At 36.8% G+C, this 25,145-nt stretch overlaps 1 protein-coding gene across 1 annotated transcript in view; it reads left to right on the top strand.

Moving 5' to 3' along the window:
- The window catches only part of DHX36 (DEAH-box helicase 36), a 44,115-nt gene extending 21,003 nt beyond the window's left edge, over positions 1–23,112 (top strand). The window contains exons 9-25 of the mRNA XM_074298041.1: positions 436–517; positions 1,679–1,819; positions 2,766–2,868; positions 7,498–7,585; positions 9,810–9,865; positions 11,566–11,630; positions 11,989–12,132; positions 15,423–15,540; positions 16,006–16,104; positions 16,752–16,925; positions 17,060–17,146; positions 17,648–17,731; positions 18,917–19,016; positions 19,099–19,189; positions 20,796–20,916; positions 21,664–21,816; positions 22,418–23,112. Of these exons, the coding sequence (XP_074154142.1) occupies positions 436–517; positions 1,679–1,819; positions 2,766–2,868; positions 7,498–7,585; positions 9,810–9,865; positions 11,566–11,630; positions 11,989–12,132; positions 15,423–15,540; positions 16,006–16,104; positions 16,752–16,925; positions 17,060–17,146; positions 17,648–17,731; positions 18,917–19,016; positions 19,099–19,189; positions 20,796–20,916; positions 21,664–21,816; positions 22,418–22,603 (1,892 nt within the window). The 3' untranslated portion in view covers positions 22,604–23,112. The remainder of the gene's footprint in view (positions 1–435; positions 518–1,678; positions 1,820–2,765; positions 2,869–7,497; positions 7,586–9,809; positions 9,866–11,565; positions 11,631–11,988; positions 12,133–15,422; positions 15,541–16,005; positions 16,105–16,751; positions 16,926–17,059; positions 17,147–17,647; positions 17,732–18,916; positions 19,017–19,098; positions 19,190–20,795; positions 20,917–21,663; positions 21,817–22,417) is intronic.
- The last annotated feature ends 2,033 nt before the right edge of the window (positions 23,113–25,145 follow it).

Below are 25,145 nucleotides of genomic sequence, written 5' to 3'. Positions count from 1 at the left end.
AATGTCTTCTGAGGTGGCACCAACCACAGATCCCTGGGCCTGGAGTCTGACAGTGAGTTCAAATCCAGCCACAATCACTCAGTAGCTGGGAGACGACAGGCTAGTTCCATTCACCTGTGTTTGCCTCAGTACCAACTGTAAATTTCACTGTAAAATTCTGATAACAACAGCAGCTCCTTTCCAGGACTGTTGTGAGGAAGCATCTAATATGGGCTCTTGGTAAAGCATGTAGCCCAGTGCCTGGCACCCAGTAAGCACTATAGGAAGCGATAGTTATCAATAAAATATGATTGCTCTTTTTCAATCTATCAGATGTGCCTTGGAACATGAGAAAAGAATGAAGATCCTTTCATCTGCTTTTGTACCCCATTTATAGCGAGGGTTTTTTTTTAAGTTCAGCATGTATTTTGTCATTTTTTTTTTTCCCTTTAACAGATCATAGTCCAATGATTCACATACCTGGTTTCACATTCCCTGTTGCTGAATATCTTTTAGAAGATGTGATTGAAAAGATAAGGTGAGTAGATTTCAAGGAGACCAAAGTAGCAGCAGATTTACTACTCAGTTAAAAACTAAAACACTCCTTAACGTTGGCCTAAATGCTTTGCCTTAAATATTCTGTGTTGTAAGTAGAGGTGGCAGGAGACGTGTGAGGGATATTATTTGAAAAGATAAATAGGTGACAGATGAAAGAATTATGTCTTGGATTCTCCTGCCTGCCAAAAAAAGAGAAAATTCTCCCATTCTCTGCCCTCTTTACTTACTAAAGTAAGTGATTTTACTAAACAGCTGTCAGGGCTGGGGAGAGGAGTCTTAATATGATTCTAAAGGAAACAACAGCAGATGTTTTGTAAAAGATTCTATCAATGCTCTTGTGCTGTGTGGGGAGGAAGGGAGGAGTTGTTGAGTTTTTGTTATCATCTATCTATACTAAGCTTTTCATCTGGGAGAGATTCTAGCTTTAAATGGGATACTCTTTCATTATTATGAAAGCTCCTTTCATGCTCTTCAGGGACCTTATAAGAATGTGTCTAATGAGCACATCAGATGTTTGTATGTAAAATTAGCATTTTGGGAGCTTGGAAATGATAGCTTGTTTTTATTTTCTACTTAGACATTCAATAAAAATTATAATAATGTAATTTCAGTAGCCCTGTATAATTATGTATCTTTCAGTATCCCGTAGATGAACCTTGGATATGAAGCTTGAAATAATCCTCAGATTTTCATATTGCTACTTTAAATTCAGCATCGCAAAGCTCTGGTTTTGTCGGTGTGGATACCAGCTTCGCTGATGTTGGCCACATGCTTGTGCACTGGCTCCTCATTTGGAATGACTTGGGCTGATATACTAGTAGGGTCACAGATTGAGACCTAGAAAAAAGGACCATTGAGGCCCACCCCTTCTCCTTTTAAAGATGAGGAAAGTGAGACCAAAAGAAGTTAAATTAGCTCCTAACTTAAGTACTTGGAGTGTGGGATTTGAACCAAAGTAGATGACTGCCTTCTATACCAAACTAACTGAGGCCTATAGAACCAGTCAGAGTTTGGCCTTCTTCAGGGAAGACTCCATGACCCAGGATCACTTCTGGGCCACTATTGGGCATTAAGGATGAAGCAAAGCAAAAAGGAAAATTTTTAAATCTGAATATTTAAAATGTCTTGTTTTATCTTTTAGGTATACACCAGAAAGTACAGATCGCAAACCCCAGTTTAAGAGGGGTTTTATGCAAGGTCATGTAAATAGACCAGAAAAAGAAGAGAAGGAAGCAATTTATAAAGAACGCTGGCCAGACTATGTAAGGCAGCTGCGAGGAAGGTGAGTTTTATTTGTTGGTCGTTTTACCGGGCCCCAGAGGAAAGATGGGTGTTTTCCCAGTCCCTATTTCTCAGCAGGGACAGTAGTTACGTTGTGTCTCAGCTGGTTCATAAATAGATTTGGCCATCTGGATCATCAGTCCTTATAGGCTGTGAAGCTGTAGCCTTGACTAATGGCTTAAAGGAAATAGGAGGATTTGGGGCCTATTCATAATGTATGTAGAGATGGAATTACTCCCAGACATTTTGGTTGGTGGGGCTACGTTGGTCTGCTTTGTTTCAGCTTCCCACAAAACCCAGAAACCCTAAGGAATCCTTTAGGCTAGTGCATAGGGCAGAGACTTGGGAAGACCAGAAGGGTCCACTTAACCCAAGGAAGGAATCAAGCCTCCATAGGCCATTCTCTTAGGCCTCACTGCTGATTTCTAGGGAAACTTGGCCAGTGTGTGTGTATGTGTGTGTGTGTGTGTGTCTGTCTGTCTGTCTGTCTGTGTCTCTCTCTCTCTCTCTCTCTCACACACACACACACACACACACACACACACACACACACACACACACACACACACACACACACACACACACACACACACACACACACCCTCTCTACCTCTGTATATTATATCCTTCCGGGGCTCCCTGTGCAGGACCTTCAAAGAGTCCTTTTCGGATTTAGCTGGGCTTTCTCTCACAAGAAGCAAAGATGGATGGAGTCATGATTTGAACTGAATGCCTTTGATCCAGCTTTCAGGACATCATGTCATGTTCCCTCAAAACTTACTTGTGTTTCCTAAACACTAATGTACAGTGGGTCCGTGCTGTTGGAGTGGGAAAGTTATTCTGGTGATAAATTTTGTTTTTATGACAGTGGTCCTTCAAATGTCATTGTTGTAGAAGTTTCTTTTGTGTATTTCAAACAATTTAACATTCTTTTGAACACTAAACAGGTATTCAGCAAATACCATAGATGTTTTAGAAATGATGGATGATGATAAAGTTGATCTGAATTTAGTTGCTGCACTTATCCGACACATTGTTTTGGAAGAAGAGGTAAGTTTGTTCTTTTGTAGCCTCATTTCAGCTTTGTTGCTTATTGATAAAGTTCTTGTGAAAATCCTCTTGGATTTGAAGCATTTCTAAAATGTATATCTAACTAAGGAAGGAAGTAATTTTGTAATCCAAGCATGTTTCCTTAAAAATGGAAAACATCAGTAATATAGACTTTGGAAATTGAAGATGTGTTCAAATAAATGAAAAGTATTTTTAGAAACCTAGAATATTAATGATTTTAAGTATGCAATTAGAACTGGGCTTTCCAAAGTTTTTACTAATAGAGTATGACAGATACCTACTTTAATGAAGAGATAAACAAACTTTTGCTCAGCATATCATCATTATTTTTAAATATTACCAATATATTTTGTTTTGACATTTGTTTTCCAATAAGTGATTCTCATAGTAGCTTCCCTTTAAAATTAAGAAAAAAAAAATTGTAATAGTGATTGTAACCGAACTTTTTACACTTTTATCAGTTTGCCATCTAGTTTAACCTCGGTATTCTGGAGCCAGCACTGATTCTCATGTTGTGTCTGAATCATTGCTTTGTCATGTATTTAGTTATTGTAGCACTGTGAAGTTTATTCTTTTGGTTTTGCTTTCTTCTCTCTAAAATATTTCTTTTAGTCACATATTGTTTCAATATTCCAAGAGATTTATGTAGATATAACATCTATTCAGTACATACTGTATGCTGGGTATTGTATTAATTGCTGAAAATAGACACAAATAAAAAAAAAGACTATCTGTCCTCTGGGAATTTTCATTCTGATGGAGGAAGGCACCATGGACAAGAACACCATGGAGTCCCCAGGGGAGTTAGGGGAGGGGAAAGAGAGACTAGTAGAATGTGTATGTGATTCTGGTGTAACTGAGAGAATGTGGCAGTATGGTGAGATCTGCTGCTGGCAGAGTGTTGGATGTCAGGTAACCTCTGCACTGTGATGTCAGAAATACAAGAATAAGTGAGTGAAGGTGATCTGTACATTAGATGTTTTTGTGATTATGATCCAGGAAACTTGAATTTTTTAAGTAGTTTAAGCATTTTTTTCTTTTAATCTTATTTGAATGGCTCTTGTTTAGCAGACTCTGCAGAAATTGGTAACTTCAAGCTGGCTCCTTCCAAATTATTGCAAATTTAAAATGTGGTAAATTTCTTGTGAGATTTTATGAGTGAATGGTTGAAGAAACATTTCTTAAATGCCTGTATTGTATGGAACATTGACGTTACCAATACTGTTGTGACATGGGAGCCATCTGACAGGTCTGCTGGAGATCCAACCCAGACCTGCAGAATGGATCTCCTCATGTAAGAGGATGATACAAGGACACTGAGAAGCCATTGAATTCTCGGACTTCTCTCCTCTTCCCTCTGCCTCCAATTTATCTCATTCCCAGTCACCTGTGTCAGCAAAGGCTGCCCTGCAACTCCTTCAGAAGCTATGATCCACAGCTGTGAAGGCTCTCAGAGAATTGACCTGCCCTTTAACAAATACAAAAGCAAAGACTATTCTACTCTCAAGGGCTTTAATTTAATAGGAAGAAACTGTATGCAGAAACTGTATAAAAAGGAAAGTAGTGATCAAGCAGGAGCACTTGGGTCTGGAAAGTTAGCTAGGGTGGAATAACTGATTAACTGGGCTTTAAGCCCTTTCCAGGACAAATGGGCAGTGCTGTTCTGACCATGACTCTTGGTTACAGGATGGTTTGAGGGGATTGGGGAGGGAGGGATGGGGAAAAAAGTCACTTTGGACATAAGGAAGAGGTAAGGACAGCAGAGTTAAAAGTCAAGCTCTTCTTCTGAAGCTGTCTTCTCAGAATGAGAAATTCTCCTAGCAGAAGCTTAGCCCCATCTGCTCAAGAGTCATCTGTATGAGAACCTTTTTGGTAGAGTAACCTTTGTGCTAGTGCTGTTAATGCTTAGAGATTATCTAGTGCAAACCTCTTGATTGATGAATAAGAAATTGCTAGGTTAACAGAAAACTCTTTGTGGGGAAGAGTTCTGTGATCATTCAGATCCATGATTTTAGGGTTCTGTATATGCCCTTCGTTATTAACAATACAGCCATGTCACCCTTGGGGGGATGAGTTTCTCCACATCTAAGCAGGCTAACTTTTATAGAATAGACTCCTATCTGTCCTGTTGGCCCTTTCCTGCTTTGGGGCAGGATCTGTCAGGCCTAACAGTACCTTGGCCATGGCCTTTAAGAATCATGGGGCAACTTCTGAGTTGGACTTCAGGGGAGGCCTTGTTAGTGATGGTACTGCTTCTACCGAAGAGCCATCTGAAATATGTTGAAGAGCCTTCTAATACACCCTCACACACCCACACGCACACATGACAACCCTTTTTTTTATGGCTTAGTAAGTATACCAGAAATGATTGAATATTACATGAGAATGTTTTGCATGAATTAATATTGGTTTTTACAAATACTTATAAAGTAAATACTTTTAAAGTGTCCTGGAAAGGATATGTCATTCTATATGCTTAAATATTAAAATACTTATAAAATCAATGTTAGTTTTTATAAATACTTATAAGGTAACTACTCTGTATATGTTGTTCATTGATTTTCATTGTATAATGTGTACGATCTAGGGGGTTGAGCTAATTGTACACTAAGGAAAATGGGTTGGTCTTTTGATTTTTTTTTTTTTTTTTTTTTTTTTTTTTTTTTTTAAATTCTTGGGGACAACTTAGTGGTGCAGTGGATAAAGCAACAGCCCTGAAGTCAGGAAGACTTAAGTTCAAATCTGGCCTCATACACTTACCACTTCCTAGCTGTTTAACCCTGGGCAAGTCACTTAACCCCAATTGTTTCAGCAAAAAAAAAAAAAAAAAAAAAAAAAACGAAAGAAAGAAAAAGAAATTCCTGGTAGCTCAGTTTGGTTATCCAGGTACCTTGTTCACTAACAATACAAGGAGCAAAAGAGGGGAGGAGAAGGAAGAATAGAATGGGGGGAAGGGAAGAAGACATTTATGTATAAAAAAGTAGGATTTTACATGAATCTAAGTGTGTGTGTGGTGTGTAGTGTGTGTGTGTGTGGTATAACTTGATCTTGTAAATGATAAAATTCAGTGTTACTTCTAGAGCTGTCTTGCTTGTGTTTCCCTCTGAACTAGATGTGTTTTTTAAGCTGCTTCAATGAACCTCTTTGATTTCTCTCTTTTTGTTTCTTTTTTGTTTTTTTCTCCCCAGTTGCTCCTTTCTCCTAAATTTGTGGGCAGGAAGAAAAGTTTGGTTAATTGGAGTTTTCAGCTAATCATTTTATTATATTCAGGTGGCAAGATTATAGTGTTAGCTGTAAAGACTGCTTTAATTAATTTATTTTGTGTGTGAAAGGGATGCATTACAGGAAAGGGGAATAAGTAAATTAGAAGAACTGATAATGGGGGCACAAGACCATATGCTGTGCTTCTAGGAAGTACAAGCTTCATCTGCTCTTCTGCAGGAATGAATTGATTTATGGGCAGCTGAACATTGTAAAGTCACTTCTTACTGGCTTAATTTTCTCCCATTGTAAAATATAAATTTTTTTTTCTTCTTCCTTAAAGAAGTATTTAAAAACTAGTGATAATGTACATGAAGTTTTTTTTTCCTTATTAGTATTTCTTTTCTCATACATGTAAAGATAGTTTTCAACATTCGTTTTTGTAATATTTTGTGTATCTTAAAAGATATGTAGAGAACTTTCATTAGCAGCCCTGTTTTTACAATTTCACTCTAACTTTTCTCTTATAACTATCCTTTGGAAATTCATATTTCTGGAAGTAATACTTGTGTTATGTATAAGAGAGAAAATTAATTACCAGAAAGTCATAGTTGTAGAGAAAATTTTTTAATTGCTTGATTTCAGGTGTTACTAAATGTAAAAATTCTATCTCATTAGGAAGAATTTGTAGACAAATTAGGAAAATCATACTTCATCACTCCCTGATGTGTTAGTTTCCATTAAGAGCTGATCTAGGGGCAGCTAGGTGGTACAGTGGATAGAGCACCAGCCTTGAATTCAGGAGGACCCGAGTTCAAATCTGGTCTCAGACACTTGACATTTCCTAGCTGTGTGACCCTGTGCAAGTCACTTAACCCCAGCCTCAGAAAGAAAAAAAAAAAAGGAGCTGATCTAAAGGATGAGTTTAGCACAGTCCAGGAAAGAGGGAAGGAAGCATAGTATAGTCACTTGAGGGTAAAGAAAGCTCAGGAAGAAATGATGCCAAAATTTGGAGAGTTGTTTGGATGTAGTCCAAGGGAAAATATAATTGCCTAAGTTGCTCTTGTGTGTAAAGCTCCCAGAGACTTGGGAGGTAGAGGGAAGGGGGAAAAGATCACTTTCCTCAATAGAAATACAGCTTAGATCACTTAGAACTCTGAAGAGTTTTCCCTGATTTCAGCAGCAGGAGAACTCAAGAAGTGTCCAGCCCTTTTTTTATTTGTGATACTGGAAGGTGGTGACTTGTTAGTAAAAAACAAAGAAATCTCAACTGTGATCTCTTCACAGTCAGGAAACATTAAGCTCTTATCCTTAAGAGCCTTATATTGCCATGAGAACATGTAGTAATCTAAGTGTGGTGTTTGTTTTTTTGTCCCTTTTGTAATTAATTTGACCCTTTGTCTGCAGGATGGTGCGATCTTGGTATTCCTCCCAGGCTGGGACAACATCAGCACTTTGCATGACCTCTTGATGTCACAAGTCATGTTTAAATCAGGTATTATATTTTTGTTGTATTAGAGCTTGCAGAGAATAATATGTGAGTAGCATATTGACATCACTCACTTAACTGGAAATTTCACACTTCTGGAAAAAGAATGGGATGGAAGAATTGTCCTTTGTGGTAGAAAAGCAGTGAATGTGTTACCTATCTTTCTGAGAGACAATGAGTGATGACTTTGAGGCTTTTATAGTCTTGATACAGGGAAGCTGTAGATGGTGGCTCATATACCAAAGTCAGAATTGTATGGGTCTATGTTTTTTAAAGAATTATGAGATCATTTTGTTTTTAAGAAACCACTTCAAGAATATTCTTGAAACATTTTTTAGACCTATGAAAAAAAGCTGAAAGTGATTTATTAGGTCATTTTGTAAATATGGTACTTTATGTGGCTCAAATCTTAGGGAAAACTTACAGGAAAAGCATCAAGACTATTGTTTTAGTCTTTTTATTTCCCCTCAAAAATCTTTATAAAACTTTACTTCTGTTTTTAAAGAGTTTGCAGAACATCCTTGATAATTTGCTTGATGGTTCATCATCATCATAAAGGCCTGGGAGGCCCAGGAATGTGGCTTCCTCTTCAGAGAGTGTCCTTGGAAACATTTTCATAAATACTGTCTTTGTACTCTTTGCTTTCTTTCTGCCACTTGTTCTAGACTTCACTGTGTATGTGATTACATAAAAACCTAAACAGTGTAACAGGTTAATCTTTCAGAAGATTTCAGACAGACAAGAGTGTCCTTGGAAACATTTTCATAAATACTCTCTTTGTACTCTGCTTTCCTTTTGCTACTTGTTCTAGACGTCATTGTGTATGTGATTGCATAAAGACCTGAAGTGTAACAGGTTGGCCTTTTCTGCAGATAGATTCGAGATTTCAGACAGACAAAAGGGGCCACATTTTTTCTTAAATAAAATCATTTTCATTCCCATTGGCAGATTCTTTCAATTTTTCCAGCAAGAATTCATTCATTCTTTCTTGGTAACATTCAGGGATGACATCAGACTCTTTGCCATGCAGTCATTGTCTCAGAGTTGTGGGAGACCTTGGAGAGGCTATGATTGACTCTGGCGAGTGAAGAGAGTCCATGTTCCATAGGGGAGACTCTGTCCTTTTGTATCCTTGAACTAGGATTGCTAATGGCATTTTTGCAACTTCCTGCAAGCATTCTCTGTGTCATTTACTCTTGGAGGCTTTTCCATTCACTTGTACATTCACGGTGGAGTCAAATACTCCAAGGTATTTGGTGGGTACTAAATAGTTGAAGTGGTCTTGCTCTACATAAGAGGCTTTTGTATATCTAAAAGGACCATCTTGTTGCATGATGGTGGCAATGTCTTTTACTGTTTGCATCAAAAAGATAGGCTGGAGACATCCACAGTTAAATAACCCACAAAATTTTATAACCTTGTTGGAAGAAAGGTTAAGATTGACATGCGCTGTCTTTTTAAGTTGAGAGTGACTTTTTCTCATCTGCTAGTAATCAGAGAGACAGCATCAGCTCTGCTTTGTGTTTTAGCCTAGAGAGGTAGGTGCCCATGTGTCAGACCATATTATTCTATGGCTTGTGTAGAGTTTCTTATTTTTAATGATATAAAATTGAGTTAAACTTTAAAAGATACTTTTCCTTGTAGCTTTCTATAATAGGATTTGATCAGTACTACCTGTTTCCAAGAGGTTTTTGCAGGAGATGACTGAACAAATGATGTGAATATATTCACATACTCTAATTTGGTCAACATATAATTAAAACAGTAGAGATACTCTCTACTGAGAATTGTTCTTTCAAATAAGAAAATTCAGACCTTCAAATACTATATAAATATCAGCTATTTTGCTATTTAGAATTACATTTAGGTTATTAAAATGTGGATTCTTCATTCTTTTAGTTTTTTGTCATTATAGAAAAAAATATACGATGTATCATTGTACTTCCTTATATGGATGTGATTTTTGTACAGCAGACGGAGTCTTTAAAAATTGGATATTCCAATCTTGGCATAAATTCTTTTATTTTAATATTTCTTTGATGACACTCATTGTTTATGACGGTTTCAGACAGTGGAAATGTTATTTACAAGGTTATATTCCACAAATCCAGAATATAGTCATGCATGCTTATGACTGAACCTTTTGAAAAGGGTCACTGTTTCTGAAATGTCAGATCGAATTTCTGTGTGAGCATTTTCCTAATGCATATTTTTACTCTTTAATTTTCAGATAGGTTCATTATAATACCTTTGCACTCATTGATGCCTACTGTTAACCAGACACAGGTATGTTGTCAGATTTCTTTATTGTCTGTCCTCTTACACCTTTAGTACTTCTTGGATCATATAGAGTTTGAAACACAATATGGAGTCAGATAATCTGACAAATGTGAATCTTTGTGAACTGGTCATGGTGTCACACATTTTAGGTATAACCGAATAATCTTCCTCTATTGCTGAGACTAGATTTAAGGGATTTTTCTAATAAAAACAAGTGTCAAATCACAGTTACTATTACAGGTTTGAATTCCTTAGATTTAAGAAAAGAAAACGTAAATTTAATCTGCCTGGAATTATAAGGATATATGGCATCTCAGTGTGTGAAATCATGATTTTAAAGTAGCTGATAAATTTGATAAATAAGCATTATTGACTTAGAGGTAAAACATTTTCAGTCTCCTGATTTATCATTAATATGTGTTTGAAGCGTGTCTAATTGGGCACAGCCTGATACAAGTCCCTTACTTGCAGGGAATATAGTGCTTCTAAAAATAGTATATTCTTGTCTTGATTTGATAGTTACATATTTGTCTATAAGGCTAAGATAAAAGAATGAGGAGAGAGTGGCTGGGTTAGTGTACCTTTACTACATTTAACTTTATTGAGAAGTAGCAAAGATTTCTCTCCTTAGGCTCAGACCCATTTCCTGACAGCTTCTACTCTTGTGTCTTATAGGTATAATCGGTACTAGGGCTTGTAGGAGGGATCTCATTTGAGAAAGTGGAATATTTTGTGGGCAGGATCCTTGGAGTTTTGCCAGATGTAATCTGCTCATCAGGTAGATGGGACTTGATTCCCATTTTACAATAAAAGTTGACATTTACTTTATAGACAGCTTGTTATGTTTGCCTTTGCTTGTATCCTCAGGATTTAGCCCAATGCCTGGCATGGAGTAAGCATTTAATTAAATGCTTGTTAATTGAAAATATCTATCTATCTATCTATATATATCTTCCTTCCTTGGGGAGGCAGGCTAGCATGATGAAAAGAACACTTTAACTGGCATTTTAGTCACTGGTTCATGGAATTTTGAACTAGGAAAGACTTTAGAGATCATCTAGTACAGCTCCCATTGGCAAAGAGGAAAACTGAGGCCAAAAAATAAAAAATAAAAAAGACATTTCTTAAAGTCCCACTGCTACCACCCACAAAGCTAAACCTTGAACTCACAACCAGATTGAGAGAATCATGAAAACTAGTATATGTGGTTGAGGGAGCATCTGAACTCGGCCTTAAAGAAAGGTAAATAATCTGAATGGAGTGAAAGGACATTTCAAAACTCCTGGCAAATCCATGGATTTAGGAGATGTTTTGTCAAGTTCAGGGACATACTTCCTTAGGCATTAAATGTGAAAGAAAAGACTGTATCATTTGTTTAATTTTGTTTGTGATATGAAGAAGCCATATTGGATGATAGAAAGTACACTGGACTTGGAATCTGGAGACACACTGGGTGATTTTGGCCCAGCCTATAGACCCTTTCCTCATCTAAAAGTCTGTGGCTGTTGCAGCACCATTGAGAAATTGTAGTCATTAAAAAATATATCTCTTCAATCGTCACTTTAAAGAAGACATCTAAAAATATTTCATATAAACACAATACAAAAATCTTTGGCTCTTATGAGAGTAAAAAGTAGTCTGATTGCAAGAATACTGTGTTTTTAAAATAAATATTTCTTAGAATTTTGATGTATGTATTCTTACAGGTATTTAAAAGGACCCCGCCTGGTGTTCGGAAAATAGTCATTGCTACGAATATTGCAGAAACTAGGTAAAGTCCCAAATATTTCCTTGCGTGAGTTGTAAACTACTTTAAACTTTTTTGCTTCATTATTATATCTTTCTTACACACTAAGTGTAAGTCACTAAAGTGACTGAAATAGCCTTCATATCAAGTGTGACAATGTGGGGGATCTCACAGATATCTGCAACCAAAGATGGTGATAGATCAGCTAAAAAGTTTGGTGGTCAGCAAGTGTGAATGAAAATAGTGCTGACGTGCCTATCTGAGGAAATTGAGCAGCTGGAAATGAGTTTGGTCCAGTGCCATTAAGAAATTATTTCTTTGTATGTTTTACAATTTTTGAATAAATAATTGACTTAGTGTTTTCCACTTTCACCTCTAACAGTATCACCATAGATGATGTCGTTCATGTGATTGATGGTGGAAAAATAAAAGAAACCCATTTTGACACCCAGAATAACATCAGTACAATGGCAGCAGAGTGGGTTAGTAAGGCAAATGCCAAGCAGAGGAAAGGACGTGCTGGGAGGTAAGACAGACTGTAATCACAAACCCTTTTACTATCATTTTGGTATTTTGTTTGCAGGGTCCATTGCCTGCTTGTTGATATTCAATAAATTATTTGAATTCTTGACTTGGGTGATGACCTTTCAATTCCATGTAACTTGTCAAAGCTTTTTTCATGGGAAAAATTGTTTTAACTAATTATTTGAAATTATCCCTTTGTTTAAATTTGTTGATCATTTCCCAGTTTTTATGAGATTTTTCATTGCAGTTCTTCCTATGGTAATAATTTGTTTTGAAAGATCTGTGATTTCAGCTATATAGATTCCCTGCTCTCTACTGATGTTAGTTATAATTCCTTCGTGATTTCTCAACATATGTAATTCTTATCTATATTTTCCTCTCATTCTTTAATAGAATAACTACCTATGCTGTGAAAAAGCTTTCTTGCTTTTACTGTTATTTCTAGCACCGAAAAATCCCCTTGAGCCTCTCAGATGTTACTTTTATTCTTGTTACATGACTAACTAGCTCATTTCTTTTCCAATCATTTATGTTCTTGAGAATATTCTTTACATTTCTTGCACAAGGATCATAGTTAGTCCTTATGGGGATTGTCTGGATTTTAAATTCTTCTGAGAAGGTGATAATGCAGAATTTGTAGCCAGATGACATCTGCAAAGTGCTATCACCAAATTATAACATATTTATATGGCTATCCTTTGAAATTAATGTGTATCTTTTGGACAAGATAAAGAATAAAGTGGGCCAGAATTAAATAAGCGAGATTGGCTGATGTTAATTTTGCAGTAAGTGATCTTAGACTTCAAGCTGCATGATACCTCAAAAGCTCATCTTTGAAACTCAGTGCTCTTCTAATAATGCTCTGTATCTAACTAATTAACTTAATTCCCTGAAAATGATATTTAATTGTTTTCTTTAGGTGTTTACATGATTCCATCTTTTTAGGCTTTCACCTTCTATTATTAGTTGCTAGGATCATCCATAAGGATACAGTGAGTGAGTTTACGTCTTTCCTCCTTAATAGTATGTTGCTCATGTAGATGCAAAATGGAAAAAGTCATTATCTAATACTTTTTAAGAAGGGATAGGTTTCAGTGCTTAATTCACTAGAAGGTAGAGAGACTTGATCCTTCTGTGGTGAGGCAAGAGTCTGAATACTTCTGGAAAACCTAACACCACAAAAAAAATTTTTTTAAAGATGCTAATAATGGGTCTGGGCATCTAGGGGACTCCATGGATAGAGTACTAGGCCTAATGTCAGGAAGATGAGTCTTTCTGGTTCAAATCCACCCTTAGATACTCACTGGCTGTGTGATCTTGGGTAAGTCTCTTAACCCTGTTTTACCTCAGATTCCCCATCTGATTCCCCATCTGTCATACGAACTAGAGAAGGAAATAGCAAAACACTCTAGTATATTTGCCATGAAAAAAGTACTCCATAAAAATAATGGGCCTATAGTAACTTAAGATACAAGATGGCATGTTATTGTCTTGCACTAAATTAACAAATCATGAAAACGTAGTGTTTAGTGGTGATTTGGGGCGTAAATATTACTCTTACGTGGCATTTTTTGTGAGTGATATGGTTCTGACAAAACCAGAGCCTGTTTTTATAGAGGCCCACATGATATCAGAATCTCCACACCCTTCAAAGAGAGTTGTGAACATTGTGATTTTGTAGCTATAAAAAGGAATTGGATTATATTGCCTGATAGCTACAATAGAGACCCTGTCACTTTTAAAGTTTTACCCAGATTATCAGCACTACAAGACTAGTCTGAATTTCTATCAGAAATAGATAAGATTTGAATATTTCATTTTTGCAAAAAGTCAGCCCTCACATCTCCTCAAGCCCTGTGTTACAGTAGGAACAAGAACTCGGAGAAATGCCTAAACTCCATCCTAATCTAGTTTAGAAACATGCAGAAATCAGCATGGTTGTGCTTTCAGCACAAACCAGGACAGAGAACTCCATGGCCAGGGGCTCTTCTTGCCAAATTTGGTTCTGGTTCTGGCTCTAAAGTGGCTACATTTTCCTTCAAGATTTTTTTCTTCTTCCATATAGTCTTCACTGATATCACCATTAAAATCGTGCTCTTCCTTTTTAGCTTTTTCTGGAAAACAAAGTCTTTCTGTTCCTTTTATAATTTTCCTTTTATTAAACTTTGCATCTTCTGTTCTCCCTACAGTGGATTATAAACTCCTTAAGAATAGGCACTTTTCTTTCCTTAGTCCAAACACAGGACTTTATAAATAATAATAAACCCTTACTTAACAAAGCTCAATGGAATCAAATCAGGTTAATTTTTATTCAATTGAATAATTTAAATCACATGACAATTTATCATTTTGATTATGGGGATTAACAGAATGCACTATTTTTTTCCAAAAAGAGCTGATTTTTATATACATATATGTTAATTAGAAATCATAGACTGTTTATGTTGAGGCATGGTTTTATCATCTCAGGAATCCTGCATTTGAATGAGAAATCACTTATCTTTCAAAATTTCAAAACAAGAACCAAACAATAACAACAGGATGGGAGAGATTGGGTCAAGTTTCAAGGCCTTGTGGTTGTATGCTGTAATCTTACTGTGTCTTCAGAAACTCATAGCTGCTTTGGAAGCTAATGGCAATCCAATCACTTGGGAATTTCAGAAGCTAGGAGGTAGATGGGACCTCACAGGACAGCATGGCCAGCCAGGAACCCCACTTCTGCCAGAGACCTTTTAGCAGAGCCGAGCTCAGGGAACAAGAAGGGAATAGATGTGTTAGAAATCAGAGAAAGTTCCTCACTGCTTTACGATTGAATAGTGTATAAGTCTTGCATAAACCATCAGTGCATTGATTTTCAAGAGGCTTATTTTTAAGTCTGTGAGTGTGTGAGATGGGTACATGAGTGTATGAATATGTATATATGTTTTCTGCCACAAAATTATTGCTTTTGATTCAGTATTAGTATATTGCATTATAGGTCAGTTAAACAGATATTCATTCCATCTCAGATTTTGTGCATGCGTGCGTGTGTGTGTGTGTGTGTGTGTGTGTGTGTGTGTGTGTGTGTGTGTTTATGAATGGGAGGTGGAGAAGGCAGGGCCCTTTCAAACAATGGTAGCAGAGACATGGAACATGGAGGTGAGCCAGAACTGGGAAAGGGCCCTTTGTGATCCTGGGAAACTAATGTGGTCAGGAGAATGGCATCTGCTATCTCCAAAGAGCTCTCTCTACTTATTACACATTTCTAAGGAAATATTGTTCTATAGTTTTCTTTTTCAAATCTCTTTTTAGAGTTCAACCAGGTCACTGCTATCATCTGTATAATGGTCTTCGAGCCAGCCTTCTGGACGACTATCAGTTACCAGAAATTTTGAGAACACCATTAGAAGAACTGTGTTTACAAATAAAGGTAAAAGTCTCATATGGAATGGTTTGTTTTCTTAAAGGGTAATAATTTTTGTTCTGAAATTAAAAAGGAAGTCATTTACTTATCCTATTTCTAAATATATCTGAAACAAAAAATACCACTGTATGCCTGCATCTTAATAAAAAACAATTTCTTAGACACATCATTGTAGGTTGGAGAAGTCAGTCATAAATATTTCCTAATCCAGTGTCAATAAAGTAATCTTATATTTCTTCCTGAGTATTTATTAATTCATATTTTCAGTACCTTTTTTTTTGAGTACTTACATGTCCTTTTACCATATTTAGTCATTGTAAATTATTTTATTTAAAAATAGACAGTAAACTTGTATGTATTTCCAGTTAATTTTCCAAGATTTATGAGATCTTTAAAATCTAGCTTAATTTTAGCATTTTTCTTAATGTTTTATCTATTTTTAATAATGTAATAATTTGTTCTTTTCCCTAGATTTTAAGATTAGGCGGAATTGCTTATTTCCTAAGCAGGTTAATGGACCCACCATCTCATGATGCCGTTTTACTGTCTATAAATCATCTAATGGAATTGGTAAATTTGATACTTAAACAGCATTTTCTTGCTTTAATTTTTGTCATATAATAGAAACATTTGATTCATTTGGTAATCATAACTTAAATGTCAGTAATAGACAGTGATATGTTAAAAACTACTTTAAGTTTAGGTTTTTTTCCTTTCCATATTTTGTATCTCATTTATGTATGAAAATTCCAGACTTATCCTTATTAAATTATTTTTTAAATTTTGTTCAACAATTTTCAAAATGTGAAATTCTTATATAAATCTAAAATTATAGAAAGTACTAGAGCCTTATTGGCTCACAGCATGATTCTTCTGCTGAGCGATGTATCATGAATTTGTCAAGTTGACTTTGCCTGGAGTAATTTAGTTTGCTCCTAATTTGGGTGAGATCCAGATTGTGGACTTGGTGGTATTTGGGGGTGTTTTCAGGTGGTTTTAATAAATTTGTATTGCCCCACCAAAATAGGATTTATCACCCCAGAGAAGGAACTCTTTGAGATTAAAGTCATATTGATCCAATGCATTTGGAGGAAAAATCAGGAATAAGTTGGTTACCTCTAGAGATATGTGTATATTTGAATTCCAAATAGTTTATTGTGTAATGACTGCTTTAAAGTTTGTTTTTGCCTTTTTTTTTTTTTTTTTCCTCTAAACAGAATGCTTTGGATAAGCAAGAAGAATTGACCCCTCTTGGCGTTCATTTAGCACGATTGCCAGTTGAGCCACATATTGGGAAAATGATTCTCTTTGGAGCCCTTTTCTGCTGCTTAGACCCAGTCCTTACTATTGCAGCTAGTCTCAGCTTCAAAGATCCCTTTGTCATTCCACTGGTAAGAACTTTCATCCAGAATGTGTGATCACCTTCACTGACACATGACTTCTATGCCCAGAGAAGAGGGCTTTCCATCAGCTCTTGGGCAGCTGAACTGTAAAAGCAGGCTCCATCTCCTTTTTGTGGTTTTAGGGCAAAGAAAAATTGGCCGATGCCAGGAGGAAAGAATTGTCAAAGAACACAAAAAGTGACCACTTGACAGTCGTGAATGCTTTCGAGGTAAAACCCTGTGCAAAAAGCTACTTATGCCCTTATGTTACAAAAGCCCCTATTCTTAAGTTACCAAAATCTATCATTGACCTTGGAAAGCCATTAAACCTCTCAAACCCTTGGTTTCTTTACTTATGAAATGAACACTTGGACCAGGTCCCTTTTATTTTTAAATTTTTGGCCTGTAATCCTGTTATTTGAGGAACATTGTGAATCTTTCCCAGAATTGAAGCCTGTTGGAACACCTCTACTATTTGAAACTGGCGTCTGCCAATTACCAATCACTTATTAACTTTATTCTCTTAATGGTTTCTGTAAGAGTGAACCCTCATTTATTGAAGTATGGTTCATGTTGAATGATCTTTATCTAAAGAAAGATGCTTTTGTGGTATATTATTCACAGCAGTGCCTTAGACTGTCTCTGAGTTGGAATTAAACCACTGTACCTCTTTGAAATTATACAATGCTCTGGATCCTTCTTCCCCATCCCCTTTTTTTCCCTCTTCTCAGGGATGGGAAGAGGCAAGAAGACGTGGTTTCCGGTTTGAAAAGGACTATTGCTGGGAGTATTTCCTCTCTTCAAACACACTGCAGGTATTGAGGCCTATTTCAGCTCCTAGTCTCGATGTCCATTGTCCCGAGAACTTACATCAATTTTCTAATTTGCCATTTAACATGCAGCACTTAGAATCATCATGGAGTGGAGTCCCACAGGTCTTCTTTTGTGAATGAACAAGCCTTTTCAAGTGCCCTTAATTTCTTGGTTTTATAAATTGATCTTTAGTAACGTAGGGGTTTCTAAAGCCTTCAACTTTCAGAGTAGCAAGATTTTGATCGTATACAGAGCACAGTATAGGGAAAATACACCCCAGATTGGGTGGGCTTTACCCTCAAAGTGAGTTTCTAAGTTAGTTACTAAGAATTGAGAAATGATATAATGTAAATAATTGTACTCAGGTGCTTGTTATAGGCCATAGACACTCTCTCCTGAATTCCCCTTAGAACCTGTGCTTTTGCCCATGTTGCTTCCTACCCAGAATCCCACCTTCCCTCACATCACTGCTCCCTGCCTCTCTAAATCCTCCCATCTGGAAGGGATTCTTCTCTCATCTGCCATTGAAACACTGTATGTGGTTTCTCTAGAGAGGAGCTTGATGTATATAGTGAAGTATCTCAACCTGAGTACTCTAAGGATAGGGTCTAGATCTTGTTGAAATTTGTCTATGTCTCTCTTAGTGCCCAACCTGTTAATAATTGTTTACATCAGTGAGTTGATGGTACTATAGTAAGTTTACAGTCATAGAAGAACTTCCATTTTTGGCAATATTTTTGTAAGAAATGTTGTGTAGCATTCCAGTTTAATAGGAAGGGACCCAGTGCTTCCCTCCTGCCCAGCGTTCCTGGAAAAATTCCTGAGTTTTAAGCTTCAAGTTGTAGTTTGTAACTTGGGCCAGGATTCTAGCAAGGCTGGGCCTACTACTACCTCATATTGCTTTTGAGATGATTCAAAGGTGGGTTTGGGAACATTCCGTTGCCTATAACTTCAAAGAAATGGGAATAGAAATTTCAATAATCACAGCTGGGAAAGAAAAGCCTATTCCTGTGGCCACTGGGCTGTCTGGTTTAGCCTTTCTTGTGCATCAGACTCAGCAAAGATTTATTTAATACCTGCAATGTGCCAGGCCCTATTCAAATCTCAGCCAGCACTGCTTTTAATTGATTACTCATGTGCTTGAAAGTTATTCTGCTCCTTCCATTTCTTGCTGCCACGCCTCCCAGATGCTGCACAACATGAAGGGACAGTTTGCCGAGCACCTTCTTGCTGCTGGATTTGTGAGCAGCAAGAACCCAAAAGATCCCAAATCAAATATTAATTCGGGTAAGTCTAAAGACAAAACCTATAATAGCTCAGCAATATTTTCATCTATATCCCATTTATCTGTATTGTTTGTTTATTATAGATAATGAAAAGATAATCAAAGCGGTTATCTGCGCTGGCTTATATCCCAAAGTTGCTAAAATACGGCCAAGTTTTAGTAAAAAAAGGAAAATGTAAGTATTTTAAGATTAAGGCCTTTTAATCCTCTTTTGCTTTTTCCCTCCTCCCTCCCCCCCCAAAAAAGGTTTATTATGCTATGGGTTGATTTTTGCTACCACTTATTTTTCTGACTATGCCTTACCCCAACTATCTAAAACTGCAACCTAGTTCACAGAGAATACAATTTATCTTTAGTTTTTTTGTGGACAGACCGTCTACATCCTAATTTGTTCATAACATATTTCAGGTTCTCATTTGGTAGCTTTTTTGAGTATTTCCTTTTCTTGCTACCTAGGAGTCCACTCAAGGGCTTCTTTAGAAAAAGAAAAAGGGGGGGGGAAATGAATTCCCTCCTCCATTTCTTGGAATTTTCCAGAGAGGGCAAGCTCATTAGAGTATATATTAATGCACCTCAGTAATAATAGGGGGCATTCTGCTACTTCTTAACTCCTGAGTAAAGATGTCAGTGTCTTTTCATGTTTGGATTGAAATGTTCTAAGTTCCTAGTATATCAGAGAAGCATGTATATGGGTATGACTACAAAGATTTCCTGTTGCATCTATAAATGATCTGTTGATTAGTCATATTTTTCTTCTTTAGTATGGAAGTTCACTTAGTTCTATAAGTATAGCTCATTAATATGAATTGAAAAAAATTTTTGTAAATCAGTTTTGGAGGCAAAGCAAAAATGGATCCCAAAAGGAGGTAAAGAAAATGTAATCATTGAATTGTTTCAAAGTTTTTCCTATTCAGTAGTTATAGACAGAAGCACATATTAAAGTTTTACATTTCCTACAAATAATTAAAAGGAGATTAGTGAGTTTTGAAAGAATTTGTTAATCCATCTAAAATTAAGTATTTCCTGTAAAAGTTGGAGGAAAAGAAAATGTAATAACTTAGTTGAATTGGTTTAAAGTTTTTCTATTCAGTAATTGTAGACAGAGGCATATATTAAAGTTTTACATTTCTTACAAATAATTAAAAGGAGATTGGTGATGATTTTTGGGAGAATTTGTGAATCCATCTAAAATTATTTCCTATAAAAATTGTGAGAACTGACTACGCATTGGAATATTGCTTAAGGAGAATTTCCTTGTTGATTTCTATTAGAAATTTCCTGTCATAAATAATAACATTGAATTTAGAATTTATTCTTTTTCTATTATTGTTCAGGAGGAATAAAGCAAACTTTTAGTTTGAATTCAAGCTTGGCTTTGTGGTGTGTGTTAATAGGCATTGATTTTAAATAACATTTAATTTTCCAATAAATTACATGGACTTCAGTTAGCTTTAAAAAATGTAATGAGTGATTTGAGTAATTGTGGTTGTAAGTGGAGAGGTCGCTAGCAATGTTGAAAGTTATTGGTTACTTTGGTGTTTTCTGGAAAGTTGATCTGTTGTACCCATTACTCATATAGATAAGCGCTCATTTTGTACTAGGCACACCCCTTGCTATATGGATATGGGAAAATGCAGATACTTGTAATGAAGTCTTTAAAAAGCTCTTTGGGCTTTCCCTAAGTTAAAAGGTAGGAAAGGGAGAAAGTCCCCATTTAAAAGCACTTTTTTTGACAAGTTCTATCTAATTCCAAACTCCTCCCTCCTACCCCTTTTTTTAAGGGTGAAAGTTTGCACCAAAACTGATGGAACAGTTAACATTCATCCTAAATCTGTAAATGTTGAAGAGTCAGAGTTCCATTATAACTGGCTGATCTACCACCTGAAGATGAGAACAAGCAGCGTAAGTAAACTTGGAGGTTGTTCTAGACACGCCTGTCCATGATGTGCTACATTTTATTATTATATGTTAGACTTAGGATCTCTTTAAAATTTCCAACCAAATGTGATGTGAGATAAATAATTATTTTCTCCTTGGAAAACCTCTTTCCTAATCATGTGTACGTCAGCCCTAATCTTTTACCCTGTTGAATTAACCACATTACTGATTTGGTTTCTATAGCTGAACTTCTGGCAGGGTGATCTTTTTTTGGATGCTAGAAAGGGCTCATGCTGTATAGTAATTATGGGAAACTCTTCCTAAGCACCAACCCAACAGAACATTTTGTTGACATATGATCAATGTACATTTTAAATGTCAGTTTGGACTGACATTTTTAAAGGCAGTGCTCTGAATTCTTTACTGAGAAATATTGTATATTTTCATCATGTGTTCCAGAACTCAAATTAACAACAAAAATTTATTAAGAATTTAAATATAAGGTAATTTTTTTTATGTTCAGTATTCATGTAGATAAGGATTCCCCTCCACAAAAAATACAAAGTGAATTTGTTTTCTTGTTACATTCTTACCTAAATTATTTTCAACTTGGGTTAAAACAGTGACTGTAACATTGATGGAAAGGTAACAGTCCCAATGCTTTTCAGCTTTCTGGCACCTGATTATGCGTGAGAACAAAAACCTAGCAGAGCTGGTTGTTTTCTTGTTGTAAGGACTAAACAGTAAATTTATTTTCTGATCTTATTGCAGATATATTTATATGATTGCACAGAGGTGTCTCCCTACTGTCTGTTATTCTTTGGAGGTGATATTTCCATTCAGAAGGATAAAGATCAAGATACTATTGCTGTAGATGAATGGATTGTCTTCCAGTCTCCAGCAAGAATCGCCCATCTTGTTAAGGTAACTGATCAATTCATGTTTTCTGCATGGATTTCAAAATAAGATTTTTTTTCATAAACAGTTTACAGTTGTGATTTTGTTCTGTTTCATCCTAGAAAATGCTGAATATTTCTTCTTGTATGTTGTAAAATGGAATGTCAGTGTTTGAGGGATAATTATTGTTTCTTCTCTTAATTTTTCTCTGAGTTGTTATCAAAACTATAAATTAAAACTAATGCTAGCATTTGTGTCTTAAGGATGGCTTCTTAATCATTAATTTTCCTCCTGTAACACTTTATATTTGGACACAAAATTTAGATATTCAATTTCTTTTTTTTTTTTTTTCCCCTTTTTTTTTTTTTCCTTTTTCCTGAGGCTGGGGTTAAGTGACTTGCCCAGGGTCACACAGCTAGGAAGTGTTAAGTGTCTGAGACCAAATTTGAACTCGGGTCCTCCTGAATTCAAGCCTGATGCTTTATCCACTGCACCACCTAGCTGCCCCAGATATTCAGTTTCTAAGATTCTTTTAACAGTATTCTTTCCGAAGGAAATTGCTTTTTTAATTCAAGTTTGAAGGTGCCTTCTGCCACTTCAGTGAGCTTTTATGATTTTTCAATCTTAGGAATTGAGAAAAGAACTTGATGCCCTTTTGCAAGAAAAGATTGAGAACCCTCATCCCGTGGATTGGAAAGAGACTCAGTCCAGAGATTGTGCTGTGCTGTCCGCTATCCTAGACTTGATCAAAACTCAGGAAAATGGGACACCCAGGAACTTTTCCCCACGATTCCAGGATGGATACTACAGTTGACAACTTTTTCGGGGCAGTCCAAAAGACCTTTTAACCATCTTTTCTCACTCTTAGTTTGATTTTTGACTAAGTGGTGACTATTGGGGCCTGACTAATTTCCATGCATCCTGTATGTAGATAGTGGTGATGACCTAGAATGCATGACTTCTAATGTTAGCTGTAGCTTTTATAAATATCCCACGGAATGCAGTACGTTCTCTGATCACATCAATGTATGTGTGTTAGTCGTGTCTCAACTTCACTGGTATTCTCCCTAAAGGAAGACAGAGATTGTGTACTGCTGAAAAACGACATTTATATTCCCTGTACTGCCCGGTGCAAGGGCTCTTGTTAACCCTAAATGTGTATTGTGATCATAGAGCCAGTAGGATTCCAGTGGTTAGTCAGAAGCAGGGTCAGTGAACATTTGAACAGTGCTGCCTCTTTTTTACACAGCTTCCAACGGAAGGAATCGAATTCAAGTGTATTAGCACAGTATTTAATAATAAAGTGTACAGTGGCGTAAAGGAGCTCTGTAGTGGTCCTTACTTGGCTCGGTTTTCACATTTTCACCCCTCAATTCAACTCCTACTCCAAGGGGTCAAAGTACTCCCAAATCTTACTTGTCTTTGCTTCCTCTGTGAGATTCATTGAATTCTTTACTCCTGGCTAAGTTCATACAGAACTAAGACTGAGTTTCTGCCAGGCAGATGTCTATGGAAACTTGGCACCCACTACAGGAATTCAGGTTAAGGTAAGACCTTTTAACTAAGAGAGTATTTGGCTGACTATTGATATTTAAGCCAAGAATTGCAGTTATGATAGAGAATTTCTTTTGATGTGGTTCTTTTAAGGTACAAGTCACTAGTTTTATTCTATTGTTATTACCTACTTGACCTTGATTGAACAAGGCAAATCCCTCTAGAACCATCTTTATTTGCCCTTTCCTTCTGCCTCATCTAATCCACAGCACAACATCCCTTTACAAAATTGCCTATATTTCTTCATTCTTTGGTCATGTGTAATATTGACAGTTCACTCTATAAATTGAGCTGTATTTACAGCTTTGATCTCAAAGGAAGAAACTGAGTCTAAGAGATTAACTGGAATAAGGCCTGTAGCTGTAAGGATGGAGGGAGGATTCGATTCTGGGCCCCAGATCTAAAGTTCATCTTTCCATCCCTGAGCATTTGACTTTTAAATGTATGTAATTAGGATTTTTAAAAACTGCATTTACATTAAGCATTATGAAAACAGACCTTAGAAATGATTTTGTTCCAAAAAACAATAAACATTGAGCTAGACCTTTGGGAGACACCATAGCTTGATAGCTGGCAGTAACCCTGCAGATCTGCTGTAGATCATTCTCACTATGGGGCGACCCGCCAAGCTGTAGCCCACCAGAAGAGGAGACTTCCCCCAAGCAGAGGGCTAACGCCCGGCCATAAATGGTCTTCTGGTGTGGCCTTTGCCAGAGCGGGGCCCTGGGTCTGTATCTTACATCCATCTTACCACAAGTTCCTGTCAATGTAAACAGTAGAGAGGGCCCATGGGAGAAGAGTGCTTTTCTTAAGTATTCATCCTTTTGGAGCCTATCCAGTTGGAATTATGAAAATCTGTCCCTTTAACAATGGAGAGCTCTAGGCTGCCAAATAATTTGTTGGACTTTCTGAAATTTTATGTTTGTTTGGGTTAAAACATCTGCAGGAATCTGAGCTTGACTCAATGCTTATCAATGTGACCATTTTCCCCTAAGTTAGCCACCGTGAAGAAACAAAAATCAATTTCTGTAAGAGGTTAACACCAAGCCACTGCTTGGAAGTGTTGTGTGGAGTGCTGGTCTCCAACATCGTGGGAAGAAAAGGGACAAACAAGGCCCTCTGGAGGACAGGGACCCTGTCGTGGGGGCTGCAGCCTGAGCCAAGATCAACCGGTCAACTTGGATCTGCTTGGATATTTTAAGGATTTGGGTCTGGAGAATGCTGAGGAGGAGGAGGGGACTAAAGACAGCCCTTTAAAGACTTAGATCAGCTGTGTGGGGAAGAGCTAGGCCTCTGGTGAGTGAGTAGTTTTTGGAGCAATGGGTATAACTCAAAGAGGCATTTGTTTTTTAAATAGCATTTTTCTGATATCTGTTACCCTTCCTCTTTCCCCATCCTCCCTCTCAGAGATAGATGGCCAGCCATGATGGTACACAACCTTTAATATCCTTCAACTGATGAGACTGAGGCTGCTGAATCTCCTAAGGTCAGAAGTTTTGAGCTATGGGGCACTAAGCCAATGGGGATCCACATGAAACTGTAATTCCTCATTTTACACATGAGGAAACTATTAAGTAATAATGGTACCATGTATATAGTGCTTTAAGGTTTGCCAAGCACTGTTCATATGTTAATGCATTTGCTCTGCCCTGTCTGCCTTGTAACCTCATTCTTACCGGGACTGTTCTTACAGTCTTTACAGATGAGGAAAATAAGGTATTTTAAAAAAAAAAATGACATGTTAAAGTTATACAGCAATGATTGAGGCAAGGTTCAAGCTAGGGTCCTGCTTGTATGTGCAC

This window comes from Sminthopsis crassicaudata, chromosome 3, assembly GCF_048593235.1.
Source record: "Sminthopsis crassicaudata isolate SCR6 chromosome 3, ASM4859323v1, whole genome shotgun sequence".
NCBI classification, from domain to species: Eukaryota; Metazoa; Chordata; class Mammalia; order Dasyuromorphia; family Dasyuridae; genus Sminthopsis; species Sminthopsis crassicaudata.
This window is presented reverse-complemented; position numbering and strand designations above follow the sequence as displayed.